Here is a 24325-nt window from a genome sequence, read left to right as displayed (position 1 = left end):
CAGTTGCTTCATATTCTCACCAGTACTTGGTTTGGTCAGAGTGTGCGTATGTGTGTGTGTGCGTATGTGTGTGTGTGTGTGTGTCTGTGTGTGTGTGTTTGTGTTCATGTGCATGCGTGTGAGTGCGTGCATGTGTGTGTGTGTGGTCTTTTATAACTTGGACAGTCAGTGGTTAGTTTTCATCCACATTGACTGTAGGTTTTTGAAAGTGGTGACAGTTGCATAGCTAACCAATGTACAGAGCTTGTTTGATCAATCTTCATCTTCATTATGCTTTCTGGACAGTGGTACACAGGTAGGGTGAGGGATATTCCTTATTCCTTTGTCTAAGACAGCTTTGTTGAGCCCGGCGTCGATGTACACATCTGGAGTTCCCAGCTCTTTCATGGGAAATTTCCAGATCTCTTTGTGTATGCCAGGGGCAGCGTCTTAAAACACACTCCATAGGTGTGCTCATGAGTGCTGATAGTGTGCTTTCTGGTCACAACCTTGTTGATGACAGAACAACCCTTCTTGTTGCCCTCCTTTGTGGAAGCCATTCTCATAGGTGCGGTTTAGAATAAAAGAGCACAAGGGGTTGTCTTGGTCAGTTTTTAAAATTTTGGACATTTCATGAGTGTGTACTAGTATTTCATTGTGTGTTTTTTGTTTTTTTGTTTTTGAGATGGAGTCTGTTATTTTTGATCAGAGTCTCATTCTGTCACCCAGGCTGGAGTGCAGTGGAACGATTTCAGCTCACTGCAACCTCCGCCTCCTGGATTCAAGCGATTCTCATGCTTCAGCCTCCTAAGTAGCTGGGATTACAGGCATGCACCACCACACCCGGCTAATTTTTGTATGTTTAGTAGAGATGGGGTTTCGCCATGTTGGCCAGGCTGATCTCAAACTCCTGACCTTAAGTGATCCACCTGTCTCGGCCTCCCAAAGTACTGGGATTACAGGCGTGAGCCACCACACCCAGCCTTATTTTGCATTTCTCTAATGGCTAATGGTATTGAGCATTTTTTTCATGTGCTTATTTGTCATCTTTATATCTTTTTTAGTGAAGCATCTGTTCACATGTTTTGCCCATTTATAAAAATTGGGCATTCCTTGTTGGTCACAAGTCCTGTTGCAGATCTAAGAACCATCTTGGGAAGGCTGTTGGACTCAGGATCATGTTCAGTTGGAGGCAATGACATTTTTCATCCAGGAGACGTAAGCAGAGACCTGGGTGAAGACTGTGGGTTTCCTGGAGACATCACAGCCCCAGCTTGTTTTCCATTATTGCGTCCTGAGGGTTCGTTATATAGTATCAATACAAGTCTTTTATCAAATATGTGATTTGCAAGTCTTTTCTCTCTATGGCTTGTCTTTTCATTCTCTTAAACAGTGTCTTTCAAAGAGCAGAAGTTATTAATTTTTATGAAGTCCAGCTTACAATTTTTTCTTTTATGGATCATGCTTTCAGTATCTCATATTGAAGAAATATTTACCTAACCCAAGGTCACAAAGGTTTTCTCTTATATTTTCTTCTAGAAGTGTTACGGTTTTAGGCTTTACAGTTAGGTCTGTAATCCATTTAGAGTTAATGTTTGTAAATGGTGTGCGTATTAGTCCGTTCTAACACTGCTATAAAGATACTACCTGAGATGTGGTAATTTATAAACAAAGGAGATTTAATTGACTCACAGTTCTGCATGGCTGGGGAATCCTCAGGAAACTAACAATCATGGTGGAAGGGGAAGCAGGCATGTCTTACATGGTGGCAGATGAGAGAGAGCGAGCATGTGAGAGCTCAGGAGAAACTACCATTTGTAAAACTATCTGCTCTCGTGAGAGCTCACTGTCACAAGAACAGGATGGGAGAAACCACCCCCATAATCCAATTACTTTCCTCCTTCGACACGTGGGGCTTACAATTTGAGAGGAGATTTGGGTAACGGCACAGAGCCAAACCATATCAGTGTGTAAGGTATAGATCCATGATTTTTTTTTTTTTTGCATATGGAGATTTGATTTTTCCAGCACCATTTGATGATGAGGCTATTAGTTATTTATTGCTGTGTGACAATTGCACCAAAATATAGTAATTTAAAACAAAACAGCAGCTGGGCGTGGTGGCTCGTGCCTGTAATCCCAACACTTTGGGAGCCTGAGGCAGGAGGATTACTTGAGCCCAGGAGTTCCAGACCAGCATGGAGAACATATCAGACCCCATCTCTACAAAAAATATAAAAATTAGCCAGGTGTGGTGGCGTGTGCCTGTAGTCCCATCTATTCAAGAGACTGAGGTGGGAGGATCACTTGAGCCCAGGAGGTTGAGGCTATACTGAGCTGTGATTGCGCCACTGTACTCCAGCCTGGGCAACAGAGTGAGATTGGTCTCAAAAAAAAGCCCCAAAACCAAAATATAAAAAATGGTGGTTTTTATCCCACATCTGATTGATGCTCTTTAAAAAAATTTTTTTTTCATCTCCATTTCATTTTGGTTGTTTTTGGTTGTTTTTGCCTTTAATTTTACTGATCTTCTGCAACATATAATCTGTTAATCCCATCCAGTATACTTTCTATCTCTGATGTTGTCATTTTTATCTCATGAAGTTCGGATCTTTTTGTAATTGTCCATGTCTCTACTTGGCTTTTTGATTATATGAAATACAGCTATAATAACTGTCTGAATGTGCTTTTCTGCCAATTCTAACATATGTGTTCAGTTCTTAGTGGGTTTCAGTTGATGGTTGTCTTCATTATAGGTCATGGTTTGCTGTCTCTTTGCATGCCTGCTTATCTAAGTGGATATAAGATCTTGTTGTGAATTTTACCTTTAGTGCTGGATAGTTTTGTATTCCTTAAAACGTCTTGACCTTTGTTCTGGGATGCAGTTCAATTTCTTGGAAACAGATCTTTTGGGTCTTTTTTTTTTTTGAGACAGAGTCTTGCCTTGCCGCCAGGCTGGAGTATAGTGGCGTGATCTCGGCTCACTGCAACCTCCGCCTCCTGTGTTCAAGCAATTCTCCTGCCTCAGCCTCCCGAGTAGCTGGGACTACAGGCGCGTGCCACCACGCCCAGCTAATTTTTGTATTTTTAGTAGAAACGGGGTTTCACCATGTTGGCCAGGATGGCCTCCATCTCTTGACCTCGTGATCCGCCTGCCTCAGCCTCCCATAGTGCTGGGATTACAGATGTGAGCCACTGCGCCTGGCCGGGTCTTTCTTATATGATTTGTTAGGTGGGGTGTGGAGCAGTGCTCAGCCAGGGCTAATTATTCCCCAGTACCGAGGCCAGACCTTTCTGAGTGCTGTACCCAGCGTCTTGTGAATGACAGGTTTCTTCAGTCTTCCTGGTGGGAGCAGCTGCTGTCTTGGGCTATGTGTAAGCACCTGGCACTGCTCCTGTGATCCTGGTGAATGGTTCTTCCTCCACTATCGGGTAATTTCCTCACACTTGTGTGCTGCACTGTATCCCACTGAAACTGGGGGACCTTCTGCAGATCTCCTCGTTCTCTCTGTGCAGTTCTCTCCTTTCCGGCACTCTATCCTACACATTCTTTCAGCTCCATCTCTACAACTCAGGGAGTCTGCCTGGCTCCACCCGTTCCTCCTCCCTGTGCTGTGACCTGGAAATTTTCCTAGGCAGCAAGCTGGGACGGTGGTCTTTTGTTTTGTTATACTATTTTTTTTTTTTTTTGAGATGGAGTCTTGCTCTGTTGCCCAGGTTGGAGTGCAGTGGTGCAATCTGGGCTCATAGTAACCTCCACCTCCCGGGTTCAACCAATTCTCCTACCTCAGCCTCCTGAGTAGCTGGATTTACAGGTGCACGCCACCACACCTGGCTAATTTTTTGGTATTTTTAGTAGAGATGAGGTTTCACTGTGTTAGCCAGGCTGGTCTCGATCTCCTGACCTCAAGTAACCCACACACCTCGGCCTCCCAAAGTGCTAGGATTACAGGCATGAGCCACCACGCCTGGCCTTGTTTTACTGTTTTAGGCAGGAGGATAAATTTGTTTACTCTAACTTTCCTGTAAAATATTGCTGAGTAATTCTCAAGTATTTTTAAAGTCCCCTTTTAAATATTTTAGTCTTTCTATATCTCATTTTCTTTTTCCATTCTGATCTTCCATTCTAATAAGAAAACTACTTGAATGTAGGCTTTTGTGTCTGCCTGGATTAGAGGCCCTGTTCTACCTCCTATTGGCTAGGTAATCTTTACAAGTCATTTAATTTCTATGGAAAATGGGATGACAATAATATGTAGTCATACGGTTGTGTGAGAATCAAATGAGATTGTCTGATGGCCTGTGGTAGATGATGGGTGCAGAGTAAATGCTCAGTCGACACTGTCCAGCAGAAGGTAAACCTTGATCAGTTCGTGTATCTTGTTCAGCCTTCACCTGGAATGTTCACATCTCACCATCTCCATGGGATGTTTCTGTCCTCAGATCTGCTCTGGCAGCAGCCATTCTGGCAACAACATTGACTGGGCGAACGGTTGCTATTCCTCAGCCTCGCCAGAGATCCCGGTCTGAGAGTGATGTCAGCAGTGTTGAACAGGACAGCTTCATCGAGCCCTATGCCACCACCTCACAGCTGAGGCCTCGGTAGGTACCAGATCGCCGCTTCTGCTTCCTCTGAGGGTGGAAGAGGGGCAGGCTCAGCCTGGTCTCTACGTGTATGTGTGCATGAGTACATGTGTGTGCATGTGTACCTGTGTGGGTGTGTGGGTGCTCGTGCACGTATTTATGACTAGAGTCTTAGTCGCTGGGTTTTCATCACCAATGTCAAATGGACACTGTCCAGCGACCTAATTGCTCTGCGATCTGGATTTCCTCCATAGTGGATCTTGTTAGATTTTGACTTGTATGGGTCCTGGCCATTTTCACAGCGGCACAGAGCTAATGAATTCAGCGCTGCTTCCAGCCCGTAGTAAGTTTCTTTGTGCGGCAACCTGAACAGTGAAAGTGGTCCCTCCTTACCTCTCACATGTATCTCTGGACATTCACATTAATTTGATCTTCTTGGCAGCTGCAGTTTAGCCTTTTTTCTTCATCATCTTTTCCTTTGTTGCTTGTCCTGGGTTTGAGCTGACACAGGGCTAGGGGGTCAGGAAGGTTTCCTCCTGAGGAAGAGAGGGTCGAGGGAAGAGCTTAGGATGTACAGGAATCATCTAGGAACAGCTCAAGGGCTGGGCATGATCTTTGTGGGGCTGGGATGAGCTTTCCAGACAGAGACGAGGGAATGTGACACAGGCGGCAGTGGAAGGAGGATGTTTGGGATGCGAGATGGGGCTGGAGGAGTGGGCAGGGGCCAGGCTGGGGGTGCCTTTGGTGTCCTGTTTAGAGGGTTGGTGTCTGCCTTTGGAGTGGTGGGAAGACACTGGAGGTCTCTAAGGGTGCATGGGGCAGGGATGGGAGTAGGGATCCATGATCACATTTGTCTGGGTTTTTTTTTTGTTTTGTTTGTTTTGTTTTGAGACAGAATTTCGCTCTTGTTGCCCAGACTAGAGCACATTGGCACGATCTTGGCTCACTGCAACCACCGCCTCCTGGGTTCAAGCCATTCTCCTGCCTCAGCCTCCTGAGTAGCTGAGACTACAGGCACACGCCACCACACCTGGCTAATTTTTGTATTTTTAGTAGAGACGGGGTTTCTCCATGTTGGTCAGGCTGGTCTTGAACTCCTGACCTTAGATGATCCACCTGCCTCGGCCTCCCAAGGTGCTGGGATTACAAACATGAGCCACCATGCCCGGCCACATTTGCCTTTTTAATTGTCACATATATTCACCTTTGTGTTGGGTTGACTTTTTTTTGAAACAGAGTCTCACTCTGTTGCCCAGGCTGGAGGGCAGTGGTGCAATCCTGGCTCACTGCAACCTCCGCCTCCTGGATTCAAGCGATTCTCCTGCCTCAGTCTCACGAGTAGCTGGGATTACAGGCATGTGCCACCTTTCCCGGCTAATTTTTGTATTTTTAGTAGAGATGAGATTTCGCCATGTTGGCCGGTCTCGAACTCCTGACCTCTGGTGATCCTCTCACCTTGGCCTCCCAAAGTGCTGGGATTACAGGTGTGAGCCACTATGCCCGGCCTGTGTTGGCTTTTTTGATATACTAAATATTCTGTATTTTATATGTAGTAAAATCTATCCATTTTTTCTTTACATTTTCTGTAATAATTGTAAATTTAGTAAGACCCTTCCTACTATAGTATTATATAAATACTTAAGGTATTTCCTTCTAGGGTTGTTTTTATTTTTGTTTTGACCAAAAGTATTGCTACCATTTTGAGATATTTGAATTTAACCTTTTTTTTTTTCTGGTAAACATTATACTTTGGCTGAATAAAAACTAAAGATGAGTAAATGGTTCTAAAATTTAGTGGAAAAAATAAGCACATAAGACCATCAGAGGAGATGGTCTGACCCACAGGAGTGCTGGACTATCCCCAATGTATTTTATTTTTTTGGAGGGGGATTTTTTTTGTTTTGTTTTGTTTTGACACAGGATCTCATTCTGTTGCACAGGCTGGAGTGCAGTGGCACAATCATGGCTCACTGCAACCTCCTCTTCCTGGGCTCAAGTGATTCTCCTGCCTTAGCCTCCCAAGAAGCTGGTACCACAGATGCTTGCTACTGTGCTTGGCTAATTTATTTATTTATTTATTTATTTATTTATTTATTTATTTATTTTTGAGCCAGAGTCTCGCTCTGTCACTCAGGGTAGAGTACAGTGGCATGATCTCGGCTCACTGCAGCCTTTGCCTCCTGGGTTCTAGCAATTCTCCTGCCTCAGCCTCCAGAGTAGCTGGGACTACAGGTGCCCGCCACCACACCTGGCTAATTTTTGTATTTTTAGTAGAGACAGGGTTTCACCATGTTGGCCAGGCTGGTCTCAAAACTCCTGGCCTCAAGTGATCTGCCCACCTTGACCTCCCAAAGTGCTGGGATGACAGGCGCGAGCCACTGTGCCCAGCCCAGGCTAATTTTTTTTTTTTTTTTTTTTTTGTAGAGACAGGGTTTCCTGATGTTACCCAGGCTGGGCTTGAACTTCTGGCTTCAAGAGATCCTCTCTCCTTGGCCTCCCAAAGTGCTGGGATTATAGGTGTGAGCCATGCTCGTGCACGCACATACACTCAATTTCAAGAACTATTTCCGATTAAATCCACAACCACCCCATCTCTGACTTTTCCATCAACCTAGGTAAACCTGCCCTTGCCAAACCCTAAAAACAAGAGACTAAAAAGCAACCCAGTCAGAGCCCAGAAATTATATTTTAACCACGAACATCCCAACAGCTACCCCTCAATTGATGCAATAAAAAGCCATTGGGCCCAGCCCTGTCATATTTCAAAACGTATAGATAAAGTAGCAAGAACATTGTAGGACTAGTTGAGTGATACACAGGTGCCCAGGAATTCCCTGAGGTGAACCTAGTGTTTCTATAAGCATACTGAATCTTTAATAAAGTCTGTCCCACACCTCAAAGGGGAAGGAAAGGATTCAGTGCTATATTGATTAGCAGTATTAGAAATCAGCTTTGAGCCTTGCCTAAGTCATACACTAAAATAAATTCCTATTGAATGAAGGGCTATACTGTATAGACACACAAATAAGACTATGAAATCCAGTATCCAGTCTTATCACACCTCTTCAGGGATATGACTGCTATTTGCTTTTACACCAAGAATTTAGAAGGTAAAAAAACCTTTTTAATCACTTCTATGTTTAAGAAATTTATATAAGCAAAATAATATTAATAGAACAGAAAAAACATAGTAAAAGCAAAGTCAGGATTTTAATTTTAGTAGATTAATTTTAGTAATTTCAAATTGGAATGGAAGCCAAGTGTGGTGGTTCACACCTGTAATCCCAGCACTTTGAGAGGCTGAGGTGGGAGGACTGCTTGAGATCAGGAGTTTGAGACCAGCCTGGGCAACAAAGTGAGACCCCCATCTCTACAAAAAAAATACAAAAATCATCCTGGCATGGTGTTGCTCACCTGTAGTTCCAGCTGCTTGGGAGGCTGAGGCAGGAGGATCACTTGAGCCCAGGAGGTCAAAGTTGCAGTAAGCTATGATCTTGTCACTTCACTCCAGCCTGGATGACAGAGTGAGACCCTGTCTCAAAAAAAAAAAAAAACCAAAAAAACAAAACAACAAAAAAAATGAGAAAACAGGCCGGGTGCGGTGGCTTACGCCTGTAATCCCAGCACTTTGGGAGGCCAAGACGGGCGGATCACAAGATCAGCAGATCGAGACCATCCTGGCCAACATGGTGAAACCCCGTCTCTACTAAAAATACAAAAAATTAGCTGGCGTGGTGGCGGGCGCCTGTAGTCCCAGCTACTCAGGAGGCTGAGGCAGGAGAATGGCGTGAACCCGGGAGGTGGAGCTTGCAGTGAGCCAAGATGGAGCCATTGTACTCCAGCCTGGGGTACAGAGTGAGACTCCATCTCAAAAAAAAAAAAAAAAAAGAACCAAATTGGAATGGACATACCAGAAGTAAAACAGACAAAGGACCTGAACACAAGTATATGGAAAAACATTCAGTCTCAGTAACAAATGCAAATTTAGACAGTGGGTTTTAAGTTGTTTTGGCAAGTTTTAGAAAATTATTACCAGTGTATTTATAGCTTGGAGAAATGATTTTGTGCAGTATGCATGTAGACACAAAATGTTCACACCATTTGACTCAAGAATTTACTGTATGGGCCGGACACAGTGGCTCACGCCTGTAATCCCAGCACTTTTTGAGGCTGAGGCGGGCGTATCACTTGAGGTCAGGAGTGTGGCCAATGTGGTGAAACCCCATGTCTACTAAAAATACAAAAATTAGCCAGGCATGGTGGCAGGCGCCTGTAGTCCCAGCTACTCGGGAGGCTGAGGCAGGAGAATCACTTGAACCTGGGAGGCGGAGGTGGCAGTGCACTGAGATCGCACCACCACACTCCAACCTGAGTGACAGAGTGAGACTCCATCTCAGATAAAAAAGATAAAGAAAAAAAGAATTTACTCTATGGCGGTTTGTTTTATGTGAGTAACCTTAAATACAGTAGAGGTTATCTGCACACAGATGTTTATTACAGGGTTATCTACAACAATGGAAAATGAAAGAAAAAAACCCCACCTAACCAAGGAAAATGGCTGGTTAAGCTGGTATATCTGGTGGATTCCCACCTTTTAAAATGTTGACTATAAAAACTTATTAATAGGCTGGGGACAGTGGATCATACCTGTAATCCCAACACTTTGGGAGGTTGAGGTGAGTGGATCACTTCAGCTCTGGAGTTTAGAGACCAGCCTGGGCAACATGGCGAAACCCCTTCTCTACTAAAAATACAAATAAACAAACAAACAAAAAATTAGCTGGATATGGTGGAGTGCATCTGTAGTCCCAGCTACTCGGGAGGCTGAGGTAGGAGGATCACTTGAGCTGGGGAAGTGGATGCTGCAGTGAGCCAAGATTGCACCTCTGCATTCCAGCCTGTGTGGCAGAATGAGACCCTATCTCAATTTAAAAAATAAAAATACTTATTAATAGCAGGCTGGGGCCAGGCATGGTGGCTCAGGCCTGTAATCCCAGCACTTTGGGAGGCCGAGGTGGGCGGATCATTTGAGGTCAGGAGTTTGAGACTATCCTGGCCAACATGGTGAAACCCCATCTCTACTAAAAATAGAAAAATTAGCCAGGTGTGGTGGTGAGTGCCTGTAATCCCAGCTACTCAGGAGGCTGAGGCAGGAGAATCACTTGAACCCGGGAGGCAGAGGTTGCAGTAAGCCAAGATTGTGCTACTATACTCCATCCTGGGTGACAGAGTGAGACTCTGTCTCAAAATAATAATAACAATAATAATAACAACAGGCTGGGCTCAGTGGCTCATGCCTGTAATCCTGCACTTTAGGAGGCTGAGGCAGGCGGATCCCTTGAGCCAAGGAGTTCGAGACCAGCCTGGACAACATGGTGAAACCCCGTCTCTACAAAAAATACAAAAATTAGCTGGGCATGGTTAGTCTCAGCTATTGGGAGGCTGAGATTGGAGGATCACCTGAGCCCAGAGAGGTTGAGGCTACAGTGAACCATGATTGGACAACTTCACTCCAGCCTGGGAGACAGAGTGAGACCCTGTCTCAAAAAAAAACAAAAAACAAAAAACAAAACCCTTATTCATAACAAGGCAAATTGTATATGTATGCAGTAACTCCAAAAACAGAAACTAGAAGGATATGCCGAGTGTACAAAGAGAAGGGACGGTGGAAAATTTAATCTTTTAGCTTCTGTGTACTTTGTAGTATCACACATTTATGATAAGGACTTAGAGGCAGTGCATTTAATACATGATATTGGCCGGGCGCGGTGGCTCACGTCTGTAATCCCAGCACTTTGGGAGGCTGAGGCGGGCGGATCACGAGGTCAGGAGATCGAGACCATCCTGGCTAACACGGTGAAACCCCATCTCTACTAAAAATACAAAAAAAAAAAAAAATTAGCCAGATGTGGTGGCGGGCGCCTGTAATCCCAGCTACTTATGAGGCTGAGGCAGGAGAATGGCGTGAACCCGCGAGACGGAGCTTGCAGTGAGCCGCGATTGCGCCACTGCACTCCAGCCTGGGCGACAAAGCGAGGCTTTGTCTCAAAAAAAAAAAAAAAAAAAAAAAATACATGGTATTTATCAGTGTCAAGTGTTAAGTGACTTTTTGTTTGTTTTCCCCATGAATGTTCTAATACAGACCAAATTGGCAGAGTGAGATGGGAAGAAGATCTTCTTTGCCATCCTTTGAAACACTGGACTATGGGGACGAAGAGGACATTGAAACTCAGCTGTCATCCAGCTGCAAGGAATTGGGGGATGTCAGTGCCCAGGAGGACAGAGGAGGCCACAGTGATGACCTGTACGCTGTGCCACACAGAAATCAGGTGTTTTCTATGTTCCCAGTTTTCTTCTTGACATTCACCCTGATGTTAACTTTTGGTAAATTAGTGCATTGCTAAGGATTTCTTCTCTCTATTCTGCATTTGATAGCATTTGCTTTGGGGCTTATTTTTTTAAATGTGTCCAGCCTCATTTCTATCTGGTTAGATTAAAACATAAACTTCTTTCCTTTATCTTGTAAAAACAAAGATGAACATCTTCATATTGTTAATGTGGACTTCCATTCACAGCTTAGCAATCTTGTTCTTTTCTTTGACCTTGGAAGCTAAATTTCCTGTCACTTTTATGGTATCATTTTGCACACTGCAACCTTTCTTTAAATTCGTGCCTGATGGGGAAGGTCGTCATGCGTCTCTCAATGGGAGCTGATGTGCTTTGAGTGCTTACTATGAGCGCTCCCGTTTCTAACTCCTGTGTGCATTTATCTTAGCTGACCCCCACTGACTCATTGAGGAATTCCCTTCATTGCCCTGTCACACATCAGGGAACTGCACACAGAGAGATTCAAGGAAACATACTTCTCCACTTCCAGCTGCTCTGCGAATCTCGATTTTTAAACTGCTCCCAGGGTTTTGGAAACTAGATAATGACATTTCTTTAATGGCAAAATATAGCACCATATCCCTTTTTCTTTTATCTTTTTCTTTCTTTTCTTTTTCTTTTTCTTTTCTTTTTTTTTTTTTGAGACAGAGTCTTGCTCTGTCCCTCAGGCTGGAGTGCAGTGGCACCATTATAGCTCACTGTAGCCTCAACCTTCTGGACTCAAGTGATCCTCCCACCTCAGCCTCCCAAGTAGCTGGGACTACAGACACACATTACCATGCCTGGATATTTTTTGTGCTTTTTGTAGAGACAAGGTTTCTCCATGTTGCCTAGGCTGGTCTCGAACTCCTGACCTCAAGCGATCCACCTGCCTCAGCCTTTCAAAGTACCTGGATTACAGGTGTGAGCCACTGTGTCCAGCCCCTTTTTCTTTTTTTAGCCACCATTATAGTGTGTTATTCATAGTGTCTGTACATATAGACCGGCAGCATTAAGCTACACCAGTATTGATTATATGTATATTAATTAGCCTCTACTATATTAAAACACTTTTTTTTTTTTTAAATTGAGATGGGGTCTCACTGTCCCCAGGCTGGAGTGCAGTGGCACAATCATAGCTCATTATAGCCACCTCCTCCTGGGCTCAAGTGATCCTCCCACCTCAGCCTCCCGAGTAGCTGGGGCTTTAGGCACATGGCACCACAACTGGCTTTTTTTTTTTTTTCTATAGGGCCAGGGTCTTGTTATGTTAGCCAGACTGGTCTTGAACTCCTGGGCTTAAGCAATCCTCTTGCTTCGGGCTCCCAAAGTGTTGGGATTACAGGCATAAGCCAATGCCCCTGGCCCTAAAGCACATTTTAAATGGTCTTCAGGAGCTTATTTTGAGGGATCCTTATGTGGCTGTTTCATGAACTCACCATCATTTTCCCACATACACAGACTTTCACATATAGAATTAGGTTTCTCATAGCAAGCAGCTCTGGAATAGGCAGACACTGCCAGAGCCCCAAGGAGGGAGGTGCTCCTGTCGAGCTCTGCAGGGCTCAGAATCAGTCCTACTGCTCCTCACTCGCACACTTGCCGGCTGGTTATTTTGGACTGATATTACACATAGAGTCATATCACTCCACTATTCTAGAGGGAAAGCTTGCTACAATATTTCCCTTGGAAGAAAGAGATACAGTGACCTACAGAGACTCTTTGCTTGTTAGAAGGACAAATATTTTGTTTTTTAAGGCAAATCTGTTAGGGTGGCTTTAGGAGCCATGTGTAGTAGGAAAATTTTTAAATTTTAACATGTGAAAAGTAGAAAATAATAAATAATAAAATGTTACCATTAGGGTTGATGTTGCCTTCTCCCCTAACCCCACTCCCTCCTTGGAAACTCATCTTTTCTTGGATTTGGAGTGCATCCTGGAAGTTTGTGTTTTTATTCTTTTACTACAAGTTTAAGTAAACAACTGTAGTAGTGTGCGTGTGTGTGTGTGTGTGTGTATAATTTTTTTTGTTGTTTATTTCTTTTGAGACAGAGTCTTGCTCTGTCGCCCAGGCTGGAATGTAGTGGTACAATCTTGGTTCACTGCAACCTCCGCCTCCTGGGTTCAAGTGATTCTCCTGCCTCAGCCTCCCAAGTAGCTGGAACTACAGGTGCCCACCACCATGCCCAGCAAATTTTTGTATTTTTAGTAGAGATTGGGTTTCATCATGTTGGCCAGGATGGTCTCGGACTCCTGACCTTAGCTGATCCTCCCAAAGTGTTGGGATTACTGGCATGAGCCATTGCGCCCAGCCAAGCCTTTTAAAGTATGTTTATATAAAGTATCACAAATTCTTTATGAAGGTATGTTTTTAGTAGACTTATTTATTGATGTATAAAATATGCACAAGAAGTGGATAAATCATAAGTGTACATTTCGATAAATTTTCAAAAAGTAGCCACCACTCAGATTTTAAAAAAAAATTACTTGTACTCTAGAAATCCCCCTTCTTAGTCACTACTTCCCACAGAGTTAACCTTTGCCAAGATTAGCCTTAATCTTTAAAAATAACCTGAGATTAGCTTTGCCTATTCTGAAAATTTACATGCATTTAATTGGACGATATGCATTATTTGGAGTTTGGGAGTCTTCAGTTACTGTGTATAGCAGGGGCGGGTTCGTTCTCATTGCTGTATATTTTACTGTACAACTGTGCCACTCAGTTATTCATTTTACTGATGACAAGGACTTGATTGGTTCCAGTTTGGGACTCTTAGGAATAGTGCTGCTGTGAACATTTGGGGATGTGTCCCTTGATGTACATATTTGTGTAGTTCTGGTGGGTGTATACTGAGGAATGGTATGCGTATGGTCATAGGGCATATGTACCATCAGCTTTAGTACCAGTAGATACTGCCAAACAGTTGTCCGTATTGAGCATCTCCTTAATGCTTTTTTCGGGGGGGGGGAAGGGGGTAGAGTTTCACTCTTATTGCCCAGGCTGGAGTGCAATGGGATGATCTCTGCTCACTGCAACCTCCGCCTCCTGGGTTCAAGCAATTCTCCTGCCTCAGCCTCCTGAGTAGCTGGGATTACAGGCATGTGCCACCACACCCGGCTAATTTTGTATTTTTAGTAGAGACAAGGTTTCTCTATGTTGGTCAGGCTGGTCTTAAACTCCCGACCTCAGGTGGTCCGCCTGCCTCGGCCTCCCAAAGTGCTGGGATTATAGATGTGAGCCACCACACCTGGCCCCTAATGCTTTTTAAGTTATCTTATCCATTTCACATTTCCTTGAGAATAGTGAGTCACTTAATATATTTTTGACAGGTTAAACAAGGAAGTTTGTTCCTGGGAGATAAAAAAGCTTGAGGTCGGCCGTGCGCAGTGGCTCACACCTGTAATCCCACCACTTTGGGAGGTGGATGTGGGAGGATCATTTGAGGACAGGAGTTCAAGACTGGCCTGGACACCATAGTGAGATCCTGTCTGTATTAAAAAAAAAAAAAAAGTACGCGGCCATTTACTTTTTCTTTCTTCAAATGATGAGTATCTTGGGAGACCTGTTTGCTTCTCTTGAGCCAGGTCATCTTGGAACCGTGTCCACAGAGACAGGTGGACGTAGCAGCCTTAGCTTTTACTCTGAAATGCCCCTTCTCATGGGCGTCTTGCTAGTCCCTGCCACCACCTCCTTGTCAGCCCTAGGGACAGCCCTTCCATTGCCTGCAGTGCAGCCCAGCTAAGCCAAACTGATCACAAAAGCAAGATTTTACTGAAGAATCAGGAGAGCCAAAGGGCAGCCCACCCAGACAGCGCCAGTCACAGTTTACCACGTAACACCTGGTTCAGGCCGAGTGCAGTGGCTCATGCCTGTAATCCCAGCCCTTTAGGAGGCCGAGGCAGGAGGATCGCTTGAAGCCAGAAGTTCAAGACCAGCCTGGACAACATACTGAGACCCCCATCTCTACAAAAAATTTAAAAATTAGCTAGGCATGGTGGCATACGCTTGTAGTGCTAGCTACTGGGAGGCTGAGGTGGAGGATTGCTTGAGCCCAGGAGGTAAAGGCTCCTGCAAGTCATGATTGCGCCACTGCACTCCAGCCTGGGTGACAGAGTGAGACCATGTCTTAAAAAAAGAAAGAAAAAAAAAAGACCTGCTTCACTGTTCTTTCTCTTCCTCTTAGGCAGCCTCTGTCCCTACCCCCAGGCTCCTGCCAATGGGAATGTCTCCTCCTCATCAGCGGCAAGTCCCATTCCTGGCCCATGGGCCTCTCTCTAAAGGACAACTCTGTGTCCCTGCCATGTTGGGATGAAACAAAATTTCAGTATCTCCTATATAGCTAACATGAATCGTTACCTATATAGGAGCTACTCTCAGTCAGTAGAGGGGAGTCCCTCAGTAAATGAAATTTACAGTGGACTTACATAATTGGTGAACATAGCAGTCTTCATTGAGAGTCCTCCCAGGGGAGGTCAGCACTGCTTGTCCCACACAGAAATGATTAACACAGGCTGGGTGTAGTGGCTGTCATCTGTAATCCCTGCACTTCGGGAGGCTGAGGCAGGAGGATTGCGTGGGCCCAGGAGTTTGAGACGAACCTGGGCAACATAAGGAGACCTTGTCTCTACAAAAAATAAAAAAAAAATTAGCTGGCTGTGGTGGTGCACTCCTGTGGTCCCAGCTACTCTGGAGGCTGAAGTGGGAGGATCGCTTGCACGTGGGAAGTCAAGGCTGCAGTGAGCTGTGATCACACCACTGTGCTCCAGCTTGGGTGACAGAGGAGACCCTGTCTCAAAAAAAAAAGGGGTGGGGGGAAACTAGTAACATGGTTTCAGTACCAGGGTGGAGTGGCATTGGGTGGTCCTTGGCAGGGATGAGGAAGGGAAGCTGCCCTGGCAACATGGCTGGGATGTGGAGCTCTCAGTGGCCTTAGCATAACTTTAATGGTGTTGCCTTTGCCCCCTAAGCTTTTCCTGAGGGCCTGTAAGTGTCATCCAGCCCCACCTGATATACCCCTTTTGTGTGTCACTGAGGAAAGCAGCTGAAGTGCCCATGGAGGGAGCTCCCAGTGGGGAAGACTTGAAAGATGTTGGAATTTGTTAGGAGGACATGCTGTATATAAAGGTTACCTTTCTCACTTCTTTGCTCCTTTGTCTTTTACAACAAAAAGGTGCCATTGTTACATGAGGTGGACAGTGAAGACGATGAAAATATTTCTGATCAAGATGGGTTTCCAGGCTCCCCTCCTACACCACAGCGGACGCAACAAAAAGGTAGAAAAAAAAAGCCACAATTTTTATAAAATATAAGAACATTTTTTCATAATGAATATTGCTTATTTTTAGGAAAACATACCCATTGCCCCTTCATACTGTAGCTCTGTGATTTTAACTAGGAATATAATCGAAGTTTATTTTTTATTGAAAATGAGGGTCCAGGTATGGTGGCTTACGCCTGTAATCCTAGTACTTTGGAAGGCCAAGGCTAGAGGATCCCTTGAGCTCAAGAATTTGAAAGCAGCCTGGGCAGCACAGGGAGACATCGTCTCTACAAAAAGTAAAAATAAAAACCTTAGCCAGGCAAGGTGGTGCACGCCTACAGTCCCAGCTACTCAGAAGGGCGAGGTGGGAGGATCACTTGAGCTCGGAAGGTCAGGGCTACAGCGAGCCATGATTGCACCATTGCACTCCAGCCTGGGTGACAGAATGAGACCTTGTCTCAAGAAAATAAGGCTGGGTGTGGTGGCTCCCTCCTGTAATCCCAGTACTTTGGGAGGCCAAGGTGGGTAGATCTCTTGAGCTTAGGAGTTTGAGACCAGCTTGGGCAACATAGACTCTCTCTACAAAAAATGGACATCCCATCTCTACCAGAATACAAAAAAGTAGCCAGGCATGGTGGCATGTGCCTGTGGTCCTAGCTACTCAGGAGGCTGAGGTGGGAGGATTGCTTGAGCCCTGGAGGCGGAGGCTGCAGTGAGCTGAGATCGCGCCATTGTACCCCAGCCTGAGTGACAGAGTGAAACCCCATCTCAAAAAAAAAAAAAAAAAAAGGAAAAGTTATTCCACATCAATTGCTTCTGGATATTAGGTTGTTTTTAAAGTACAAGGTGCTGGGTTTTTTTGCTATGTTAGCTAGGCTGGTCTTGAACTCCTGGGTTTAAGCAATAGAGGTAGGGATAGGATAGGGTCTCCCTAGTCCCAGTGCTTGCAGAAAGACCTGGCCCACAGTGGCCCACTAGGAAAGATCTGTTGGGTGCATGAGTATGTGGACATATATCTATTTGATTATCACAATGAGATAATTCAGCATGTTATAGCAAAGGTAGGGAAAAGTTTTCAGTTTCCTAAGAGGTGGCTCACATTTGAGAAGTGACAAGGAGAGCCAGGCATCAAGTGGACAACCAATAACTGCTTTATCAGCAGCCCCAGAGTTGCTCGGGCTCAGGGAAACGTTTCTGTAAATCATTTCTCAGGGAACACAGAACGCCAGCCTCATAATCCTGGGGCCAGAAAACACCTGTTGGTCAGTTGGCATATTTTTTAAATATTAGATTTATGTAAAAGGTGCATCTCTTTTTAAATTACAAAAGTAATACTGTCTCACTGTAAAAAAAAATACATAAATATATAAAGTGCATTAGTCCGTTTTCACCCTGCTGATAAAGACATACCCAAGACTCGGTAACTTATCAAGAAAAAGAGGTTTAATGGACTCATAGTTCCACGTGGCTGGGGAGACCTCACAATCATGGCAGAAGGTGAAAGGCACATCTTACATGGCAACAGACAAGAGAGAATGAGAACCAAGAGAAAGGGGTTTCCCCTTATAAAACCATCAGATTTCATGAGACTTATTCACTACCACGAGAACAGTATGGGGGAAACCGCCCCATGATTCAATTATCTCCCACTGGGTCCCTCCGACAATATGAGGAAATTATGGGAGCTACAATTCAAGATGAAATGTGAGTGGGGACACAGCCAGACCATATCATAAAGCTAAACACCCTTAATTGTGCTCCCACAGATAAGATTTTTAACAATTTAGAGAGTATATATATATAAAGTGCACACTGTTTTGTTACCTTTCTTTCATCTCACAGCACATGCCAAATGTCTTCCTATGTCCCCAAATTTGGTTCTCTCCTGCCTTGTGTAACATCTGCATGGTGTGGCCTGATGTAGCATATATCAGTCAAGGTCCAATCAGGAGTCAGAACACACACAGTGACTTGAAGAGGGAAAATTTACTATAAAGAATTATTAATTATAACAGGTTTGGGAGCTGCGCATGGTGGCTTACACCTGTAGTCCCAGCTATGCAGGAGGCTGAGATGGGAGGATCACTTGAGCCCAGGAAGGAGGTCAAGGCTGCAGTGAGATGTGATAGTGCCACTGCACTCCATCCTAGGTGACAGAGTGAGACCCTGTCTCTAAAAATAATAATAACAGGATTGCCTACTAAGGAGTAAAGAGAATACTCAAGAATTCAGGAGTAGCAGCTCGAGGGAGCAGCCACTGCCCCTAGGGCTGATGCAAAGTCAGCCTTCAGGAGGAAGAAGCTCTGGAGGAGCCTCAGCCAGAACCAAGATCCACACCTTCCTGGAGAGGATGTAGCTGTGGCCTGCTGGGTGGCCGAGAAGTTTGCTGAGGGGCTGTCCTAATGAAACTCACTGGGATAGGGGGCCAGGAGAAGCCACCATGGGGAGGTACTGCATGTTGCTGGCCACCCAAAAAATTAAAAAGAAAGAAAGGATCTGTGCATGAAATCCCACTTGTAATCCCAGCTACTTGGGAGGCCAAGGCGGGAAGATTACTTGAGCCTGGGAGTTCGAGTCCAGCCTGGGTAATATAGTGAGACCCTTGGACTCTAAAACCAGAAATTAAAAAAAGAAATTAATGCATGGAAGGAAGAGCCAGAGGAAGCTGGAATCAGAAAGCAAAGCCCCAGCTCCTCCAGCGTCTCTCCAGCACCCCCTACAGAGGAAGCCTTCCATGGTGCCAACTGGCTGGGTGGAAATTCTGCAGTAACATGAGCCAGCCATGAAGGTGGATTTGGAGATGAGACGCAGTGGCCACCCACATACTTGGGAACGTGCACTTGGCACACAGGTGGTGGTTGGGAGGGATTGCAGCTCCTGCAGTGATGCCTGGTTTGTGGTGGGCATTAAAAGCCCCTGCATACTTCTGAGAAACCCCAAACCCCAAACTCTAATTTAGTGGCTCAGGGCTGGGCCCAGAGGACTGTACTTTTTTTTTTTTTTTTTTTTTTGAAATATAGTTCCGCTCTTGTTGCCCAGGCTGGAGTGCAGTGGCACGATCTCGGCTCACTGCAACCTCCGCCTCCCAGGTTCAAGCCATTCTCCTGCCTCAGCCTCCTGAGTAGCTGGGATTACAGGCATGCACCACCACGCCCAGCTAATTTTGTATTTTTAGTGGAGACGGGGTTTCTCTGTGTTGGTCAGACTGGTCTCGAAGACTCTGTAATTTTCACAAGTACACAGAGTCTGTTGTGGGTGATCCTTGGACAACACGTGAGGAACCCTGGCTTTTGGTGGTTTGGTCCTTGACTCTCATTTCCAGGCGTGGCTAAGTTACTTACCTCATCTTCTCCTCAATCTGAGAGTGTCTGTCTCATAAATGAAGTGACAATGTAAAATGCAGTGGCTTCCATCAGTGCTAGTGATGATTAGTGTCTGAAGCCTGAAGCTTTAATCACCTGGTGCATCCCTCTGCACTCTAGCGAGACCCCGCCAAGAAGACCAAACACACTTTGGGCAAGGCCCTTGTACCCTTGGTCAGAGCTGCCAAATTCATGCTCGTGGACGCTGTTCCCCTTTCCTAGATTCTTTGCAGACCCTTCTTTGATCCCACAGTCCCTTCTTGCTAGTACTTCCTCCTTCTCCTCCTCAACAGCCCGCTTTGTCAAGTGATACACCTCTTCAGGCCTTCTCCCTCTCCATGTCTCCTCATACCTCTCCAGCTTGGCTTCCCTCCCTATCGCACCACTGGACCAGAGACCATGTAGTTAAGTGCACCGGGTGGTTTTCTGGCTTCATCTGATGATGTCTCAGGAGCATACCACGTGGTTAATATACCTTCTCCCTGGGCCCAGGACATCTCATTTCCTCCTGCCTTCCTGGGCATCCACCCATCATCTCCTCAGTCTAGGCCCTTTACTCTTTGAAGCACTCACAGCCTGCTCCCCAGTTTGCTATCATTCATTGTGTGCTGCGCCCAGGTTCCCTCTCCCAGCTTCTATGCCATGTGACCATTTGACTTCATTCATTGATCCTCTCAACCAGAACAGTCTTTTTTTTTTTTTTTTTTTTTTTTTCCACAGGGTCTCACTCTGTTGCCCAGGCTGGAGTACAGTGGTGTGATCACGGCTCACTGCAACCTCAACCTGGGTTCAGTTGATCCTCCCACCTCAGCCTCCTGAATAGCTGGGACTACAGGTGTGCATCATCATCCCTGGCTAATTTTTGTATTTTGTTAGACACAGGGTTTCACTGTGTTGCCCAGGCTGATCTTGAACTCCTGGGCTCAAATATTCGACCTGCCTTGGCCTCCCAAAGTGCTGGGATTACAGGCATGAGGCACCTCATCTGGCCCAGAGCCATCTTTTCAAAGCACAAAGCTGGTAGTGTCCCCTTGCACATCCATGGACCCCCACATGCGTCCCCTCACACCCCCACATAGCCCAGACCCTTTTGAATTGGATCTCTTCCATGGTTTCCCACCACCTGCATGGCCTGCCAGCCCCTGCTGACTGCTTTCCAGCTACTCTGCTGTTCTTTTATTTCCTCAACTCTGTGGTGTTCCTTCCTGCCACTGGACCTGTGTACATGCTACTTTCCCTCCCCACTACCTAATGTCTCTTATATGTAGGCATGTGAAACGTGGTGACTTGTGGGGTTTGACTTCTTTTTTTGAGACAGAATCTCGCTCTGCCACCCAGGCTGGAATACAGTGGTGTGATCATAGCTCACTGCAGCCTCTACCTCCTGGGCTTAAATCATCCTCCCATCTCGGCTTCCCGCTGTGTTGGGATTACAGGCGTGAGCCACTACATCCTTATATGCTCAAATATATCTGAAAAGAACCACACCCAGTTGATAACCATGGTTACCTCTGGAGAGGGGAAGGTTTTGAGGGATTATGGTCATGGGTGAATTTTGATTTATCTGTGTCATTAAAATTTTTGACAGCAAGAATGTGTTCATGTCATGTGAATTTTCTTTCTATAAAGATTGGAATAGGGCCAGGCACAGTGGCTCAGGCCTATGATCTCAGGACTTTAGAAGGCTGAAGCAGGAGGATTGCTCGAGTCCAGGAATTTGAGACCAGCCTGGGCAACATAGGGATACCCTGTTTCTACAAAAATTTAAAAAATTAGCCAGCATAGTGGCACACACCTGTAGTCCCAGCTACTCTGGAGGCTGAGGCAGGAAGATTGTTTGAGCCCGGCAGCTGGAGGCTGAGGCAGGAAGATCGCTTGAGCCTGGCAGGTTGAGGCTGCAGTGCAGTTTCCACTACTGCACTCCAGCCTGGGTGACAGAGTGAGACCCTGTCTCAAAAAAAAAAAAAAAAAAAAAAAGACTGGGATAGTACCCAGCATGATACCTTGTATGCAGCAGGAGTATGCCCAGTATTGAAGCCTTTTGCTGTTATTTTATGTCTATCCCCCTCACCCATATAGGTAATAGAAGCGAGGAGGGTGAGGACTCTGGAAATCTTTTTGAGAAATGATAAATAAGAACACAGGACACAAAGTAGATTCACAGAACCAAGTGAACTGCATGTACATTAAATACCAACATGAATTTGGGATGCTGTAAATTGTAAGTTTAATCTTTATCAGACTCTTTTTCCGAAAAGTTGATGACTAAGATAAAATAGCATGATTTCCTTTGGGAAAATTGAATTGCCCTTTAGAAACTTTTTATTATGATCATTTTTAATGTGTACAAAAGTAGAGAGACTAGTAAAATGAACTCCCACCTATCCACCTATGCATCTCCCCACTAATATAGCTGTCAACAATTTTCTTATTTTTTTGAGGCAGGGTCGCTCTCTGTTGCCCAGGCTGGAGTGCGGAGGCGTGATCTCAGCTCACTGCAACCTCTGCCTCCCAGGCTTGAGTGATTCTCCTGCCTCAGCCTCCCAAGTAGCTGGGACTGCAGGTGTGTTCCACCATACCTGGCTAATTTGGTATTTTTTGTAGAGACGGGGTTTTGCTCTGTTGCCCAGGCTGGTCTCAAACTCCTGGGCTCAACCGATCTACCTGCCTCGGCCTCCCAAAGTGCTGGGGTTACAGGCATGTGCCAGTGTGCCCGGCGAGCTGTCAGCCTTTTGCCATTCTATTTCATGTAACTCCCTGCTCCCCCAATTTTATTTTGTGAAGAATTTAAGGGGGATGTAGAAGACTCCATTAAATATGAAAGCAGTCAGATCTGAGGTAGCATTGTGTGATACCAAATCAAGACTATTGTAAAGGTGTTATTAAAAATATATTTTTTTCTCGTTGTATCACTTTAAACATTTGCTCTTTGGAAATTTGTTCAGTGCCAGCCGTGTGTCAGAGATGACAGAGCCACAGGCCTTTCCCCCCGCATCCCAGCTGCAGAGGAGGAGGTGCAGATTGCAAACCGTAGTCTGGGGTGCTAAGGTGGGCAGTAGAGGTGGTTGTCTCTCAGTTAGGGAAGGTGGTAGCAGGAGGAGGGTTCATCAGGCTGAACTCAGAAGGATAGGGCAGGATTTCACCTGGTGTCCAACGCAGGAGAGCAGTCCAGGCTGCCCCTGAACGTTTGACTGAAAGCAGTTTGGTTAAAAACAGTTGATCAAGATGACTTTGGCCAAAAATGACCTCTTCAGTGATGAGTTGCTCAAGTGTTGGTATTTTCAATACATCAGGAAGTAGATTTATTTATTTATTTTTTTGAGATGGAGTCTTGCTCTGTTGCGCAGGCTGGAGTGTTGTGGTACAGTCTTGGCTCACTGCAACCTCTGCCTCCCAAGCTCAAGCAATTCTCCTGCCTCAGCCTCCCAAGTAGCTGGGATTACAGGCAAGCGCCACCACGCCCGGCTAATTTTTGTGTTTTTAGTAGAGATGGGGTTTCACCATGTTGGCCAGGCTAGTCTTGAACTACTGACCTCAAGTGATCCATCCACCTCGGCCTCCCAAAGTGCTGGGATTACAGGTGTGAGCCACTGCGCCCAACCAGGAAGTAGATTTAGAATCTTGTATGTATCTCTAGCATTTTCTTCTGTTGTCTGCATTTTGTAGGGTTTTTCCACCTATTTTTTGCATGTGTTTCCAGTTTATTTTCAGCCAGTTATTTCTGCTCTGCAAATTAATAGTAGAAAGTTAAAAGCAACTCAGGGCCAGGCACAGTGGCTCATGCCTATAATCCCTGCACCTTGGGAGGCTGAGGCGGGTGGATCATCTGAGGTCAGGAGTTCAAGACCAGCCTGGCCAACATGGGAGAACCCCGTCTCTACTAAAAATACAAAAATTAACTGGGCATCATGGCGCATGCCTGTAATCCCAGCTACTTGGGAGGCTGAGGCAGGAGAATCATTTGAACCTGGGAGGTGGAGGTTGCAGTGAGCCGAGATTGCACCATTGTACTCCACCTGAGGGACAGAGTGAGACTCCGTCTCAAAAAAAAAAAAAAGCAACTCGATGTCCAACTTTTCACAACATGAATGTGTACAGGCAAACTGGGGTGTAAGATCACCTGCTTCCTAGGGTACCTGGATTACAGATGTGTGGAAGATGAGTAACTGGGTGAGATTTGTTTTCCTCTCTATCATTGAGACAGTTTGCTTCAAGGAACAGCTATTTTTCTGACCAGGTTGGATGCTGCATCTAGGGAGGGTGGGCCGATAGGAGTATGCATTGGCCCATCCAGGGAGTGGTCAGCAAGATGTGTGGAGCATGATGGGGAGGAGTGTTGGAAGGAGAGGAGGAGCCCGGCATGGGAAGATGTGTGGAGAGTGATGGGGAGGAGTGTTGGAAGGAGAGGAGGAGCCCGGCATGGGAAGATGTGTGGAGAGTGATGGGGAGGAGTGTTGGAAGCAGAGGAGGAGCCCGGCATGGGAAGATGTGTGGAGAGTGATGGAGAGGAGTGTTGGAAGGAGAGGAGGAGCCCGGCATGGGAAGATGTGTGGAGAGTGATGGGGAGGAGTGTTGGAAGGAGAGGAGGAGCCTGGCATGGGAAGGGCTTGGAGACACTGAAGAGTTTGGCTTTGGTTCTGCAGCCACGTGAGCCACGGATGGTGCTCAGGCATGGGTATGGGAGAGAGATGACAATTTAGAGTCAGGCCCCCGCCTGGCTCTGGGACTGACTTGCCCTGTGACCCTGTGAATTTTATCCCTGTTCGGGCCTTGT

The 24325-nt window shown here is 45.6% G+C and overlaps 1 protein-coding gene across 3 annotated transcripts in view; it reads left to right on the top strand.

The window, feature by feature from the left end:
- CEP89 (centrosomal protein 89) overlaps window positions 1-24325 on the top strand; it is a 99157-nt gene that overhangs the window by 8060 nt on the left and 66772 nt on the right. For all 3 annotated transcript variants that reach the window (XM_054464678.2, XM_063657494.1, XM_063657495.1), the window contains 3 exons: window positions 4423-4581; window positions 10706-10892; window positions 16100-16202. In XM_054464678.2, the coding sequence (XP_054320653.1) occupies window positions 4423-4581; window positions 10706-10892; window positions 16100-16202 (449 nt within the window). The remainder of the gene's footprint in view (window positions 1-4422; window positions 4582-10705; window positions 10893-16099; window positions 16203-24325) is intronic.

Source organism: Pongo pygmaeus, chromosome 20 (genome assembly GCF_028885625.2).
Source record: "Pongo pygmaeus isolate AG05252 chromosome 20, NHGRI_mPonPyg2-v2.0_pri, whole genome shotgun sequence".
Classification (NCBI taxonomy): domain Eukaryota; kingdom Metazoa; phylum Chordata; class Mammalia; order Primates; family Hominidae; genus Pongo; species Pongo pygmaeus.
This window is presented reverse-complemented; position numbering and strand designations above follow the sequence as displayed.